A 17,572-nucleotide genomic window follows, 5' to 3' on the forward strand; every position below is an offset into this window, starting at 1 on the left:
CACATAGAACTTTCAAGACAAATCAAATCTAATGATCAACTCAGCATGCACATGTCACTGCAATTAGAGGAAGGCTATCTACTTTAAAAAGCATGTAAAAACTACATACCACCAAATCATGAAGCAATTGCCCCGTATAGGAATTCCAGACTTTGAGCAGATGATTATTCACAGCCGTAACAACATAGTTATCATTCTGGTTCCAAGCTATCATAGTTACTTTAGGCTTCATAAACTTGTCTTCTTCCGAAGACGAATCACTACTTTAAAAGAGTTGTACAGGTATGAGATATTTTGAATTGGCCTATTTTAATCTCAAAATACAGAGAAATAATCTGTTTTCCAGACTTAAGAATCAGACAAGGGAAGGGATATTAGGAATTAAATTTATATTGGAACTTCTGTCCATAAATTTCTTTATTTGGAATAACTATAGTGCAAATCTATACTTCTTAGGTTTGAATAATTTATAGTTTTGATTTTTGAAAGGGGAATAGTTCAGAAAAAAAACAAAATTCAATAAAGAATATTATCAAGGGAATAATAATGCTATCACAGAATTAATGCTCATGCAAGCACTTCTACAGCAGGATACCCAACTTACTTTATTTTTCTAAAATGGTCAGCTCTGTAAAAGCACACATAATTTATATTTTCTCAGGAATCAGCTCAAAGAATATCACTAGCCAATGCTTTAAGAAGATTAAAACTCCCATAAGTCTGATCCCAAGAAGCTCAAGAAACTTAGGGCAAGAACATCAACTTAAGTGAGAAACCCAGAACTGAAGTTTTCTAGTGTATTTATTTCATAGGACATCATAACCTCCTGCCCATTTGAAACACAGCACAAAAAGGATTTCCTTTTTCACAAAGTCTTGTTGTCCTCTCCTACAATTAGCATCACTACATAACTCCTTTTCAAATTTGGACTTTTTAAAGCCAATAGCTTTCCAAATAATTGTTTCAGAAGCTAATCTCTACTCTACATAGGCATTATTTCTGATTCTTAAAATAAATGTATTAATACTATGACATTATTTTGTACTAACTACAAATTAATGTACTTCCTCTTGTTTCTCTCCAAAAAATACATTTGCAGGATACCATATCATTCCCTCTCAGCATTTCAGTCTACTGAAGGAATTAGGCTTTGCAATACTCCTTCACATAACATCATTTCCCGTATCAACTAGTACTCTCTTTTACAATGAGTCCTTCTTAAGGACACACTACTATAATTTTACATATTATCCCAGAGAGATGTCACAGTAAAGTTCCAAGTATTAATGCTTTCTTATTTCTATTAAAAATGTATCTTTTTTTTTTATGGCTGCATCACGCTGATAGCTCGCAATCATCCTCTGATCAACTATACAACTAAGTATGAGTTTTTAATGCATCTAATCAACTCCAAATTCATAACAAAGTTTCTGCTTATTCTCCACAAATACAAGCGAGTATTCTGTACTACTGAATTTCATCCAGCGTTCATATTTATCCAGTGTGATATATAACATCCTGATCTTCATCTGTAGTGACTGTTCATATTGCATGCCACCAGTGTACTTCATTCGTACACTTTTTAAAAGTGCAAAAGAATCAATGAAAATAGTTTGCAAGATCAATCTTTGGTGAAATCCACTCATTACCTGTCATCATCTCTCCTGAAAAGAGTTCATCATCTATCTTACTTTTGCTAAACTAAAAAGTTTCTCCTCTGACACCACATCAGGTGCCTTACAGAAGTCCAGAGAAGAGCTATTGCATTTTCTGTTAGCTTTTTCCTTGACAAAGACAGATAATGTAGTTAATTTGGCAAAACGTACATCTGAAAGCTCAATAAATATTAATTTATATATTTATTCAAGCACAGGCAAAAGTTTAAGAAACTATTATCACCGGAACATCATTCATTCCCCCCTAAAGTAAAGACCACATCACTTAATCATAATATTGCTAAAACTGATTCCAATTTGATTCCAAGAAGGTGGGCTTGATGACTTTTTCCAGCTTTCTGACTTTACGCAACAGATAAAAAGACAACATTTCATCTACCTTGGTAATCGATCCGCCATATCCAACAAAATACTCCTCCATTCTGCTTGTTCAAAACGCCAGATTCGAGCTGTTCCATCTCTGCTGCCACTTATGAACCTTGAAGAAATTAAAAAAAAAAAGTTAACGGCTCTTCAAAAGAATTTCGATTTTCAAGTATTTTCAGAGTCATACGTGCATAAACACAAAATTTAAAATGGTACAATGAGAGACCGATAAACATGAAGTCTTCGATCTGTATTGGAGAGAGTTCTTTCCAGTTTCCTGTGCTTAACCTTCTTTGCAGAAGCCTAGCAGGAATTCTTCTGAACTGAACAGAGTTGTCAACAAGCAGATCAGAGAAGCAAGTTCCAAAGTTAAAATCATCTCACAAAAACTTTATCATTATTTCTTTTTCAATTACAGTATTTTAACTAAGGTTTTTAAGTAACCCATTCTGAGATTGCAGACTATCAGATACTGATCATTCATGTGTAGCATCAAGGACAGCTCAGATTAGTAAAGCTTGAGAGGTTCCCACCCACAGCAGCGCACAGAAAAGACCACCAGTAGTGGTTTCCGTTAAGATAACGAGCTGTAAACCACAGTGGCTCAGGTTCCATTTCATAAACTGCTGAATTATCAGAACAACAGAATAGAAACTCCTGAAGAAAGGAACTGAAATACTATCAGACATCCCAGGATAAGTCTCCCTTGTCCATGAATCATAATTCTGAGAGAGAGAGCTGACTGACGTACCTTCCACAGAAAAAATCGTATGCTGGGTATGTCATGACTGTGCTTTGATGTTGTTATGATTTTTTTAAATAACAATTTAAAACCCCAAATATCTTTCATAGAACGTGTTACTAAGCAAGAGTGCAGATGTGTTTTGTTCATTTTTCAAACAGCCTTTAAAAGATAACCTGTGCAAGTGTGATGGATCAGAACAGATTGACAGTACCAAATATAAGTATAATTGTAGAAAAATATATCCAAAAGGAAGACAATTATAACTTCCAAACAAAGTAGGTTAGTGTTCTCAGCCACAATTAGCTGCCTTCAGAAAGAAAAGCCCCCTCCCTCCAAAAAGCTGTAGCTTATCACTGCATTTAAAGTACGGGTTAAGTTTTTCAAATGAATTAACATAGAAAACACTTATTTTTTTCCAAATCAGCTGCACAATGTTGTTAAATCCATTTGCTTAAAAAAATGTTGAAAAAAATATGAATAAAGATTAGAACTTATTTCAGACCATTTGTGCTGGATTTTCCTGTTTCACTTTTTGATCTAATACTTGATGAAACTGAGACGGAAGGAGAGGGAAAGTTGAGGTTCATTAAGCCATTAATAAGACAGGTCATTTATTAATAAAAATTGATAATATTCCTCCATATATTAAAAAGCTACTTAGTTCAAAGAGATTATCTAACAAAGATTAATACATTTCAGCTGTATATTTTCCTCGATTAGGCCAAGCTCTACGTTAGTAAAACTACGTATAAATACATAACTCCAAAAAATTTATTGTTTGTTTACATCTGAGCATCTTTCAACATACCTGTCACCACTATTAGAAAATTGAATGCTGTCAACTTTGTCCTGTAAGAAAAAAGTAAGATATGTTAGAAATTAGATTTTTAAACAGAAAGTATGTTTCTGACAAATCTAAGATAATGAAAAAAGGGGTTTTTTTGTTTGTTTTTTTTTTAAACTTCTAGCAGTTTTAACTGCATGGTGAACCAAGTCCAAAGGCTTATCAGAATTCACTAACCTGTAATGTCAGATTTAAAATGCAAGTTTTTAACAATGTCCCACTTAAACACGAAGTACTGACAGGTGAAATAACTGCTCACTATGAACTTGGCAATTAACTACTTTTTGAATCGAATTTAAATGTGTACATCCAATATTTTAAGCCAATTATAACCTAGAAGAATCTATTTCTCCTACTCTTACTTATACAGTCCTAAACATACAATTAGTTATTCATTTTTATCACAGTAAAAACATCACAAAAAGTAGATGGCACACCCAGCTCAGATTAGCTAATGGAGCCGAAAGTCTTCTCTACAGATAGTGATATGGCTTAATCAATACATATTCTATAATATGATCGGTTAAAGTGAGATAAAGTATTAGAGAAAACGTATTAAGGCAAACAAAATTAAAAAACAAGATGAGCATTTGAAGAGCTGCCCCTGAAAGCACTTTAAGGAGTCACTTAAATCTAAATTCTCTGTAGTAAAACTAAAAAGGATTTTGGGGGGGGGGGGGGGGGGGTTCTGACAGCCCCTGTGTACCATAACACAAAGACAACCTAACAGTTCAAAATTCTGAGGAACTTTAAATAGTCTTGTGCTAAAAACATACACCTGGTGGAAAAGCTGCCTTTACATATCATATGTGGAATCACCTCCCCAAACCCCAGGAGCCAATGACCAGAGCAATACTAATAGATTTAAGGTGTGCTATCCAGTAACCTAAGACCTCTACAAAAACGTGCTTTGATGTTTCAAGTGAAAGCACAAACATCACATTTCAGGACACACTTCTCTCTAATTTTGGAAGAGGTCCAACATAGCTACATTTAAAATTATGAATTTAGAAATTGTAAGTTTATCTGACTGGCTGTCTATTCCACAGAAGCCATACAGCTAGAGTCACTGCATCAAAAGAGTTATTTCCGAGGTGAGGGATGAACAGATGACTTAAGACTTAACATTTGTCATTACACAACACAAACTTCATATCTTGTGTTCAGGTATCAGTTTTCTGTATCCTAGTTGTATGACCCTAAGTCACACCTATATCATCTTTACACTCTGCTGTACGGCTCAAGGAAATCTTGCGTAGCATAACAAATTAAGCAAGAGTATGCTTCCTGCCTTAAGTTCGCTGAGGTTACTAAACACAGAGGGCAGAGAACTGGTTCACTAAATGATACGACTGACAATTCAGAGTAAGATTACAACACATTATCAAATACACTGACACGAAAAGTTGTACGAGATAAAGTTAAATTGACAGGTTGGGGGGGGGGGACCATGAAATTATGCATCATACAAAGACCCAGGTCCTATTTACAGGCAGATTCACTGTACTGTTCTGAATGCATAAAAGATGTGTTAAAATTACTCCTTAAAGACTCTCTGTGCATCAAGTGCTGACAAAAATGGGACAAACTTCAGCACATGAATATAAGCCAAGTTTCCTTTAGCTTTTTAAAAGGACAGAATCTGCTAGACTAAGGTACAAAACCCAAAGATGACAGCAGTTTATCTAAAAAGTTCTTTCCCTAATAGGTGTCAGTTATATCAAGAGAGTAAGTAAAGAGAGATACCACACGTTACATAATACATATGGGGGAACGACATTGAACCAGCAAGCTAACTTACTACTTGGAAAGTATGAAGTGGCTTGTGCTGTCTACCATTTGACTACTTTCAATAAAGGTCAAGATGTACAGAAGTACAATTCTGGAAATTCCATTCCCATTTAAAGATTTTACACAAAAGGTGTCATAATGCAAGTACTGGAGTAATAAAATCCATCTTATCAGAATATATACTTCCGGCGTTCATTATATAAAAAGTAGCTATACGCACTTGTGCCATAAATGAACAACTGTGCAAGCCACATGCTTAAATTTAGAGGTATATGACATCAAGTTAAAAAGGTGCAATTCTAAATGCCCTCAATACCTTCTATCCACTAGAAGGGCCAAGTCACATTTTGAGACTACTGGCTGAAATTCTGTACAAGTTTTAAAAATATTCAATAAAAGAGCATTACTACAAATCCACTAATGATATAACTTGCAACTTTAACACTACTTTCAGCGACTAACTATTGAATTTAACAGTCTTACTTACAGCATGACTTTCCAACTCAGCTATTTTCTCAGGTGTTTCAGAGCCAAAAAAATACATCCTGATGACATGATCAGTACTGCCAGTTGCTAAAAACATACCACCTTAAAAAAAAAAAAATCAAGCAATAACAGAGCTAGTACATAAGAAATTAGAACAGATAACCAACATTTCTCAGACAGCTAGACAAAAAAAAGTCTGAAGAACGTGAAATTTCTTATGATCTTCCACTGCTATACTCGTGTGCAACGAAGTCCCCTCCCCTCCTTCCCAAAGGCTTTCTCAGACATACTAAGAATGAAGAGGCACCTTCAATGTTACAAAGATGTAAAAATACACAATTAGGGGAATGCTGAAACACTTAACGTTATTAATTGCACGCAGGAGACTTGCATCATCTAGATAATGACGACTAGCCAAATTCTCCATAATCTTTTTACTGCAGCATACATATTATTTGTAACATGCAAATCACGAAAAAAAAAGCATAGTCATAAATTCACGTATAGATTCTTCAGTAAGAAGGGGTCTTCATGACTATTCCTGTATACAGGCTGGCATATAATCAGGAACTGCTGTTGGTAACCACTGTCACTCTTGTTGACTGTGGTACCTTGGACAACAAATTTTGGGAAACCCTAGATGTTATACTAAGGGAAATCACAATATTATACTAAGGGGTTAAACAAACGTAAAATCCAGTAAAGGAGGCTAAAAAGTAAACAAGCATCAGGAGATTTTTTTTACTTCTGAAAAGAGCCAATGGCAAATGGAAAACAGTATCACTTCAGCCATCTTTCATTGTAAGCTAAGGCAAGTCACATTAGTCTATGACAAAATTAAGATAACAACTCACGTAACTACATACCACCCATTGGCTGTTTTGTGCATATTTTTAAGCTGCCATAACCAGGCTGTTATATAGACTCTTCATGGGGAAGGAGGAGAAATCACAATGCCAAGATCAATCTGTATATGACTTACCTACACTGAATGAAGAACAAAGCATCTGAACTCCTGGTCTAGGTTTCTCTGTGAATTTCACTGGTCGATTGCTTAAAAAGAAATGTTGCTTGAACAGGATGTGCCACACACAATTTAACTTTTAGCATCCTTTTAAAACATAACAGTGTATTTCTTCAAACGTATTTACATAACAGCTACTTCTGAAATACATACAGTAGCACCTGTACATCTTGTATGGGAGATGACAATGTAAGGTTTACCTCTTTTCAAAATGAGCGTGTACACACACACACACACACAAGTGATATTTAAAGCTCACATACCCTGCAACTTATGACTTTTTCTGCAAAATGCTATTACTTAGCAAGAATAACATGACATATCACAGAATGTGTATTCTCTCTCATCCTTCGGTATGATTTACTGCCTCCATAACAGACCCACAAGTACAGACCTAGTGCCCTCGCACTGTAAACCTCCAATGGTACAGAAAACAAGGTCTACTGGATACCATATTACAAAATGCTTTGGAAATTTGTAAAATTTTTCCGTGTAGAAAAGCAAAAAAGGTTTAGAATGCTGCGCAAATGGTGACTTAAAGGACTGGTTTCCTGTTCTGCAAATGATGTCACATCAACTAGAAGAGTATGTACTAGAATCTCATATAAAGTACCTACTTAAGAATAAGAACTACATTAGGGAGAAAATCCAGCACACACTGTGCCACTTAGAAGCACTGTAGGTTTCTATTCATTATTCTCCTGCTTTTCAATTCAAGTGTTTTCTGTTTAATCAAAGGAAATGTTTAGCAGTTCAGTAAAAGAATGATTTCTCATCTATGTTTGTATGACAGAAGGTACAGAAATTCTAATCATGAGAATTTTGCTCTGAGATCTATCGAAGACTAAGTCTTCACAAACTTATTTAAACAACCTTTACATCTCACACAGTGCTCTAGATTCATTTCATAAGGAGAATAATTAAGAATACAATTTAAATACTCTCCTCCTGTAACATATATCCCTAAAGTTTCTTCAGATGAAACTGTTTTATGCTTTTTGTTGCAATTCTACTACTTTTAAAATCATGCATAAATTAAAAACAAATTAATCTTCTGCCCTCTCAAGTACTGAATGTTTCAAAACAGCTGTTCTGGTATAAAATGAGTTATTTTATATCAAGTAGGCATTATTTTGAGAAGACTATAATTAACGATGCTGCTTAAAAATAATTCCATAATAAGATTATTTCCATAAAGATTTTATCATGCAAAACATTCTTTTAATTAATTCAGTATGCATTCCCCCAAACATTCAGCTTATTGCAATCAAGAAGAGGATGGCATAGAAAGAGTTAATCGACAACCCAGTTACATACTTGAATTTCATGGAATCTGTATCCCATTGCCAAAAGCACACAGTTCCATCTGCGCCAGTAGAAACCATGTATCGCATGGATCCTTTAGCCATTGGACTAAACTAAATATTGGGGGGGGAAGGGGAAAAAGGTAAGTAAAATCAAATGTACAAAAAGAGATATTTAAAATCTGTGTATGAATTCATAAAAATGTTAACGTAAAATCTTGAATTATTTTGGACTTTTTAATTAAAACAGCTAAAAGCAGTTGCTGAGAAATATCAAATTCTTTCACTGCTTTGTTTTTTGAAGTCTTAACTTCAAAAGCATCATTCACTGAAATTGTCAAAGAATGAAGTAACAAGTATAACTGAGCACTGAAAAAGAGGAAGGAAGTTTCACTAGACAGCCTCACTTTTTAAATTCTTTAACTAAACACAGCATCAGTTATGAGGTAGTCTGAAAAAGTATAACCCAGCATCAAATATTAATTTACAGGAATTCCTCACACACATTTAAGAGGTTGATTTCTTGCTAAGCACAGAGCTACGTCTTCAGACAACTAGAGAGGACACAAGGTGATCAAACCGTTCTCCAATTACTGCTACTACCACCTCAGTCAGTCCTAAATCTTAGATATTTCCATTATAAATGCTACTAAGGACAATATAAAAACAAATCCACCACACTATCTTTAAATAACAACAACAAAAAAAAAAGCACATGAATAAGTGCTTTACCAGAAAGAAAAAAAAAATAACAGATACCGCAGAAACTGCAAATATGAAGAATACTCCTGGAAGCAGCTTTTCAGAAAAGAACTGTGTAAAAGAAATTGAACCACACAACCTGGCAGGAAGCCACTCTTCACCTCTCCAAATATAAGCCTGTTTGTCTCAGTGACAAACACAGCAAGTCTGGATAATGAGTTGGTAGTTGATTTGTTAAACAAGGAATTACAAAGGACTAAGCTCAAAGGACGCAATGACATAACATCACAATACTTTCTAATTTAAATACATAACACAGTATGCCAAACACACCTATGCATTTTTAAAATAACTTATGTTTTTGAGATTAAAATACATACCCATACAGCAATAAGTTGTAAGAACTGACATACTGGATCAGAACACCAACCCACTTAGGCCACCAGATAGTATCTCCAATAATAGACGACAGGAGGGCACAAATATTCCTCAGAAATTCTCTCTAGTTCCAACAGCTCAAAATTACAAAAAGCTGTTTCTAAGCAACCACCAAGCACACTATCTCTTAAGAAAAATATCTTGACTAACTAACACTGAGAAGCATGTCAACATAATGTAGTTCCTCTGAAATTATAAAGGTTAACATTTCTGGAACTTAGTACTATCATCTGTTATTTAAGTGAAAAAATTCCTTTTATTATCTTCAGTCAACTATTCAGGAGTTTGGGGAAGGCAAGGAATTTTTTCTGTAAGTAGGTTTCCCCTATTGTTCTTCACTTTAAGCACCCATACTTATATAGTTTGATCTTTTATATCTATATGCAGATAGTGACCTAAAAATAATTTTAGTCATGTGAAAAATCAGTGACATAAGCAATAACAATTACTTGCTATTCACATGCCAGCCTTCACAGGAAACAGTATCAGTTCCTTGTATTTGTACATCAAGAAGTAAGATGTACACTTGGAAAGTGACTTCTCAACCTAGTTACCCCAACCACAAAGTATTTTTCTCCACAAACAGAAAACAAAGAACCAACTTTCATTTTCAAAACGTTATAACAAAAAGAAGGTGCTACTCATCTAGAGCTTTCATGCAACCGCTTTTCAACTTGAATAAGCAACCAAGAAAATTAGTTATTTCTCTACCAATAGGATTGCCAGCTAACCTGAGGGCATCCATCACTCTAAGTCTACTGTTGAAAGCTGGCTCTTAACTTTCCAAATTAGGGGCAACAGCATCTTTTTTTCACCCAGACTATTTCATTTTTTCTACAGTTTTTCATCAAACACCTTCAAACCTCCCACACCACACTGTCAGTGAAATTTAATGATTTTTGAGTTTCATGGATTGGCTTCTTCTTACAATACATCTACGTTCTTTGTGCTTCAGTATACTGAAGCTCTTAAAAACAGATTATACGTATGCCCCTTAAATGTTACAAAATTCTCTTGGCCTTAAGTTGCACACAAGAGTTTTCTTAAACACTCATCCCCTAGTAGTCTGGCTGACATCACGGTACATTGCTGTGCTAGTGCTATTCAGTTAGAAGCGAGAAACAAACAGCAAGACAGGAGGAAAAAAAAAAACAAACAAAAGCTCAGAACACCAAAAGTACAGATCAAGTCAGAGTTGAAAGTTTTACCTTCTCTACTATTGAAACAGAGTACTATATTTGCTTCACTATAGATTGCTCTTTCCACACATATTTATCATTTTTGTATTTTCTTCAAGTACTGATTTTTATTTAGGGAACTTAAAAGTACTTATTCTGACAGAAGTAACGTTAGTCACATATTACCAATTCTAAAGACTAAAATTTTACTTCCTTTTTTTACTTTTAATATCTCATTTGTTACACGAGGAAAGTAAGTGTTGTCTGCTTAATACAACCTCTAATAGTACACAAAATACCTCATGACCACAAAACGCAAATACTAATTCAAAACATACCTGCAATGAGGTAATGGACCCTGTGTGTCCATGGAGGACAGCAACTGGTGCACAAGTTCTGAGACACCACACTCTGATCATTTTATCACAGCTTCCAGCTGCAATCATAGTGTTTTCATAATTGACAGCCATATCGGAAATCTCAGCTGAATGTCCTCGTAATGTGGCAAATAACCGGCCGTTATGAGTTGACCAGATTTTTACCAAGCAGTCATCTGAGCCCTGAAGAGAAACGTGTGTTAAACTCAGCAAAGAGTTCACAAAACATTCAGGATACCAAGTTCCAGGTTTCCTTTAAAGAACCCAGCTCTGTTTTTTCAAAGCTTAGCAAATGACACATCTATTTAAAGCTATGCATCTTATTTAAGCTGGCAGAAAGTAAGTCATATGACCAATTATAAAAAAAAATATATATATATATTCAATCATGGTTCAGGATTACACCACAATCCTCACAGACCTACATCATATAACGCAGAAAACCTGGATGAAACAGGGGGTGGGAGGAGTGGGGAATCCTTACAGTCCTGACAACGAAGAGCACTGAGCCGTAAGAATAACCTCTCCTCTACCACTCATGAAGAATACGTGACATGCCGAACATAGAATCACATCACTGAAGAAAGTTTCTACATCAACATCAACAGCCAACCAGACATTATCATCAAATGCAACATCTTCCGTGCTTCTCACCTTTAAATACATCAAATTGTTTTACTTAAGCACTGCCATGGATCTAATCAGCTACATTTTAACAGCTTATTGGTATCCACCCATGAAAGTTTTTAGCAGAACATGTATTGCGATGGTTCTTTTCCCTGTATCCAGCTAGAATTATTTTCATACTTGAATTTATCAACTCACAGTAAATATTCTATGTCCAGTCCTATCGAATGCAACACAATATACAGCAGAAAGATGGCCAAGAATCCGTCTGTGCATCTTTATATGTTGATACATACTTCCTGGAAATGAAGCACTAAACTTTGCATATCCAGTTAGTTGTTTTGCTCGATATACTTCCACTAGAACACAAAGAGATCAAAGAATGATTATACTGTTGTTTAAAACAAGTTTACTATAAATCATTATTTCATCTAACTTCCCATAATACATTACTTAACAGATTGACTAAAAGTGATTTTCACATTTCATAAAGGAAATAAGGCTTTTTTAAACTTCAAGTTTTGTACATATAAAAGCAGGACAGTATTTTAAACTTGCTCCAACCAAAACTTCCTTCTCTAAACACGATGTGGTAAATGCTGTCTTTATTTTCCCAATAGCCTCTATACATTAAATCATATAAGAGCCCCTCTATCCAAAGGCCACTGATTTCCTGTAGGTTTATTTACTTATTAATACACAGGCTTTGTAAAAGAAAAAGATGTAAACTAGAGGCTAATGTCACTAGTGCAGTGAGCAGACGTTCATACCCGTGCACAGCCCCGCACCAAATTCATCTGAAGTTCTCCAGATAAGCCTCCAGACCAACTTCTGAGGTTTATCAGTGGCCTAAAACAAGCTCAGTGTCAGGATAAGCATTATATGCTCACCGAGATTCGGCGGCATGCCGTAGTTTACAGGAAGTTCAGGAGGTCTTCCTCTATGAAGAGCAGCAAAAGCAGAGCCCTTCCAAACAGTGTTCCTGCAATCTTTAAAATCAATTAGTTGAAGTTAGTTCTAAGTACATTTCAAAACTGTCAAGCCAGCTACTGTTCCAAAATGGAGCAACAAAGGCATCCGAAAAAGTTTCAATATTGTGTATGGAAAATCGGAACCTCACAATCTCCCAAACTTTTCATGAACAATTCCCGGGGGGGGGGGGGGGGGGGGGGGGAAAGAGGGACGGGCCATAAAGACCTTTTTTATCCATTTAATATAGTAATTAAAAAATCTTTGAAACTACTCCTAAATGGCAATACCCCTGCAGTTCAGGTAACTCAAAACTAACTTTTTAGACTGAAATGTTCATACTCGTTCTCAGTGCAAAGTATTTAAGACCTTTAAAACTTTCACAAATAAGTGACCTATTAAGAAAAAAATTCTCCTCATTGAAATTTATCTCAACAACCTCATGCTGAAAGAACTGCAAGCCTGATTTTCAGGGTATCACAGTCACCGCATCATTCAGTGTGCATCTTTTCAAACAGATAGGACAGATAACTGGGGCCTTCCCCTACTCCTAAGGAAAACAAAGTAGCATCCACTAAACCAGTCCTATATCATGGCACCTGGCTACCCAACAGAACTTCATACAAACATGTATTAAAAAAAAAAAGTTCACTGACAAGCAAAGTCTAAAGCTAAAGTCTATTCAATAAATATCAAAAAATAAATCATGTGCCTACATAGTTGCAGCCATTCAACTTAGATTATGGACAAAGGCTTTTTTTCTGCATAAGTACACAACTCGTATGTATTCATTTTGATGCCACCTGCATTAGCGAAAAATGCAATCAGAAAACTGGTGCTACTGTCTGCCATTCGCATCGAATAAAATAAAACAGCAACCCTATTCAAAAAAAAAAAAAAAAAAAGGGCTCATATCACACTGTTGGGAGCGTCAGGAGATATCAGAAAAGTAGCACTTGCGTCCTAAAGGTTCATTATACCGCAATAACACTAAGAACTGGCAACATTTGGAGGCTCGAGCACTCACAGTAACAGTAATTTTTGTTATGTGACTCGAGACCTCATTTTCACAAGAATCTATATAGAGTTATGCTATTAATATACAGCTCACTGGTGCCTTGGTTGATTAAAGATAGTACAGAAGTAGCGGGGGCCACTTTCAGTGAAAGCTCACTGCCATTCAATATTCCAAAAGTCTTTATCACCTACTTATTACAATGTTTCATACCCATTTCAAATAATAAACAATCCATACCTTTTGCTGTACGCAACAACGACTGCCTCCCTGCACCAAGTAAGGAATTCACTCTGGAAATGCTGGGTGGTATCTCCTTATCCAGTATAGGGCCAATACGCTTGCAAATTTGTAACAAATGATCTGGAGCCACATGTTTGTTGGAAAGCACCTGAAAGAAATTTAAGTTTTAAACACATACATGGTACATCCAGACTAGATGAGCCTAAAAGCATCATTATTCACATCAACATTTAAATAACATGTTTAATATACTTAAGAGCTGTACAGAATTGATTTTGGTCTCTAAGTTGAACGTATCCAGTGAACTCAGTGAATGCTCTCCAACAGTGAAAGTGCTGTATTAAAATTGCTTATTGCACATCAGCATTTTACTACTGGAAACTTGTAGTATTCACACATACGGCATTCATTTCTGAATGGCACGCTACAATCACTGTCTTTGACCAATTTGCCCCTACTTTTTTATTTAAAAAAATAAAATGAATAATCAAGCTCTCACGACTCAAGGTCATGGAAAATTTTGTTGCAACCGAGCGTAAGAATTCATGCAACTGGTACTTCAGTTGCCCCGTAGTTGTTCAGTAAACTGCAGTGTAATAGGTTTTAAGAAGTACACAACCTCTCTGCAGAAAGTTTCCTTGAAGAACCAGTACCGCATAGCAAAAGACTACTCTACTTCCTTAAACCAATAGGATCAACCCAGTCATCTATCCATTCAGGAAGGATTCCATAAGATCTACATGTAAAAATCTAAAAAAATACACCCTCCCTCCCCACTCAGACGTTGCCACCAAAGTCAGATGTGTGTTTTATTCCTCCGTGTCTTCCCTTCTGGAAGCTCAATGGAAAAAAAATCCTTATCTAACTACACAATAAGGGAGAAGTCAAATAAGTATGAGTAAACTCTAATACTTAGTGTCAGTGAAATAAATCATCAGCAGAAAAACTTTAAACTACGGAGAAGATCAGAATCAAACAGCTGCAAGCAGATCCATGCTTCTCTAACTGCCTGATCTGGCCACACGTAAGCCAGTCTGACCAAGAAGTCATACTACCATATAGCAAAGAAGTTACTCCACAGCCAACACACCCCACAGAGGCAGAAAGTCACATCCACCCAGATACATGACCCTTTGCCCATCGAGTTCAGAATACAGGCAAAATAAGCTCACACTTATGATGCTATTCCCTTAGTGAACCAATTGAATCTAAAAGATACTATTCCGATTATGAGATCGGCCTTATTGGAAATGTAGGAGTGTTGTCAAGAAAGAACTGTCTAACAAGTTGCCCAAACGTATACTGGTATAAACTATAACTATGCAAGTAAAATCTTCTGATGACTGCTCAGGACTTTAAAAGCTCAAGGACTATTTCTATCCTTCTCCAGCCAAAACAGTTTAAGAATACTGAATATGGAGAACATTGTAATTTAATGCACAACCTACTGCTTGTTTTAATCATAAAAATTCAAGCTAAAACCAAGTAATGTACATAAAGCTTATGGGGGCAGAGGGATTCTTTGTTTTTTTTTTTTTTTCCCGGTTATAGGAGTAAAACAGTTAATATTGCCACAGAGTCAAATATATCCAAATAAATCATCTGAGTAGATCTTTAAGTTGATTATGAGAAAATACACTTCATAGTAGTCTAAAGATTGTATTTTTTCATCTTTTATTTATAAAAAGCTTGCTACTTGAAATGGCCTACTGTAGTACTAGCCAAGGCATTCAGGACAGAAAGCTCAAAAGCTCAAGCATTATAAATCATTTTGTTTGCGTGCCATCATCAGGAAGCATATATTCCAAATGCAAACCTTGATGGCAGCATGTTTACAAAACCTAGTGATAGTGATTCTTTTTAAATAGTTTTACTCTGATTTTAGAAGGAGCAATTATTTTAAATTCATGCTCCAATTCTGCAATTAACAAAGAGAAATAACTGCATCACGTGACTGTATTTCCCTGCAATCTTGGCAAATTAAACAAAAAAGTGAGATCAGGTGGACAACAAGAAGTTCCCAAAGCCCCCCTAAAAGTAGAAAAAAAAAAATAACCTTCAGAAGATGAATTTTGAATACTATGAAATATTACCATCAGGTATAAGTATTTCTTTTAGATGATGTAGGAAAAAGAGGACAAAGTGAAACATATTGAAGATTTTTATCTGACATTATATGCATAAACATAGAAAAAAGAAACGCACTGAAGTCAGAAGAATCCACACATGACATCTCCCAATATTGCGACTGTTTTCCAGGAAACAAAACAAAACAAAAGACCAACTTTCAAACTTAATATCACTGTCGTATTTGCTCAATTCAAGTCAGAGCTTGAAAGATTTCCTGTTTAGCAAGACCTGGCTTTCCATTTACTGACTCAAAGCATTAATTTAAAAAACTCATTTGCTCAACTGACCACACTGACAAGAAATGGAATTCAGTTTATCATTTTAAACAGCACTTAGGAAAATGTTTTAAATAAAATTTCATTCTCTTCCTCCTCTACACAAATACTATTTTGAGATCTTCAAATCCCCTCATCTCTCTTGTACAGGACTTGACTACAATAACGTGCAAATTGACAGGTAAGAGAGAAGTCAGGTAACCTGGAACGCCTCAAGCTTTAAAAAAAATAAAAAGCAGACACACAACAAGAATGAGTATTTGTTTAAAGAAAACAAGATCAAGAACAATAACGTAGCACATCAACGAACTCCCAAAACACCACCAGGAGCCATCACTTCAATAGACTAAACTGCCAAATATATTTTGAAGTCCTTCAGAAGCAGTAAAATAAAACATCAAGAAAAACAAACAAACAAACAAAGAAAAGCTTTCCATTCTGAGATGGCCAGAAGTGAAGGAATACATTTAGTGCTGCTAGCTTCAAGTGGCACAAGACCTCAAGGCCACACCATTCACCACTCACATCTTTCTATCGTTTGGAGACCAAGCTATAACCAGCGAGTAGCCAGAGAGAGGGAGGACGTAGCACCACAACTGCCAACCCTTGAGTTCTGAAACAACGATTTCATTTCCTAAACTGTTGAAGGGGGCTGATGAAGGAAGCCAACCAGCAAATAAATACTGCCAAATCAAAACACGCTTAACAAACTTGCTCATGAAACTCTGAAATGAAACCTTGACTCAGATTGGTTCTTCCCTATATGTAGGCAGTGGCAAGTAGGAACGCATAAGGCCAAGCTCCACCTCTGCTATGTAAACAATATCCTCAATTTAAGACACCACTTGTGTTTTTGTTAGTCTGATGTAAAGAAATTAAAGGTCCTTCCAAAAAAATAACTCCTACGTCTTACTAGACCTGGAATGGAACTGTAAATTAAAGCTTTTGGCCTGCTTTTAAAAGTAAAGGGTCTAACATCAACATTATCGTCCTAATTAAAAGTTTTAAAAAATATATATATTTATCTCACCAATTCTTCATAACTTCTATAATGCTCATTTCCTTCCCAATCCAACCTTTTAGGAAGCAACTAAATCGAGAAAGAAAAAAAAAAAGTGATTAAACGGGAGGGAGGTAAAGAATATATCCAAAACAACGCGTGTTGAGGGGCAGCAGTTGGGACACGAGAGTGGAAGAAACTTGAATGACTTAAGAAGGAGAAGGAAATTTCCGACTACAGCAAGAGAGGTGAAATCATCATAGAGTCCATGCACACACAGACCTGGTGCTGCTCCAGCTCCTGCACCAGCACCTGAAGGGGAAAGGAAAAACAAAATACACAGTTACGGACAACCAAGCCTCCCACTTCTCCTCAAGCAGCG

General features: G+C 35.7%; 1 protein-coding gene across 2 annotated transcripts in view; it reads right to left on the reverse strand.

The window, feature by feature from the left end:
* The window catches only part of BRWD1 (bromodomain and WD repeat domain containing 1), a 64,560-nt gene that overhangs the window by 46,249 nt on the left and 739 nt on the right, over window positions 1-17,572 (reverse strand). The window contains exons 3-14 of one of the 2 annotated variants that reach the window (XM_068914101.1): window positions 17,473-17,502; window positions 17,221-17,280; window positions 13,783-13,933; window positions 12,449-12,547; window positions 11,757-11,917; window positions 10,893-11,114; window positions 8,250-8,350; window positions 6,891-6,961; window positions 5,910-6,010; window positions 3,596-3,636; window positions 2,056-2,154; window positions 110-260 (exon numbers count right to left, since the gene is read on the reverse strand). In XM_068914101.1, coding sequence (XP_068770202.1) covers window positions 110-260; window positions 2,056-2,154; window positions 3,596-3,636; window positions 5,910-6,010; window positions 6,891-6,961; window positions 8,250-8,350; window positions 10,893-11,114; window positions 11,757-11,917; window positions 12,449-12,547; window positions 13,783-13,933; window positions 17,221-17,280; window positions 17,473-17,502 — 1,287 coding nt within the window. Of the gene's footprint in view, window positions 1-109; window positions 264-2,055; window positions 2,155-3,595; window positions 3,637-5,909; window positions 6,011-6,890; window positions 6,962-8,249; window positions 8,351-10,892; window positions 11,115-11,756; window positions 11,918-12,448; window positions 12,548-13,782; window positions 13,934-17,220; window positions 17,281-17,472; window positions 17,503-17,572 lie in introns of both variants that reach the window. The other variant, XM_068914091.1, reaches the window with a different exon arrangement.

The sequence above is a fragment of the Struthio camelus genome, chromosome 1 (genome assembly GCF_040807025.1).
Source record: "Struthio camelus isolate bStrCam1 chromosome 1, bStrCam1.hap1, whole genome shotgun sequence".
In the NCBI taxonomy this organism is placed as follows: domain Eukaryota; kingdom Metazoa; phylum Chordata; class Aves; order Struthioniformes; family Struthionidae; genus Struthio; species Struthio camelus.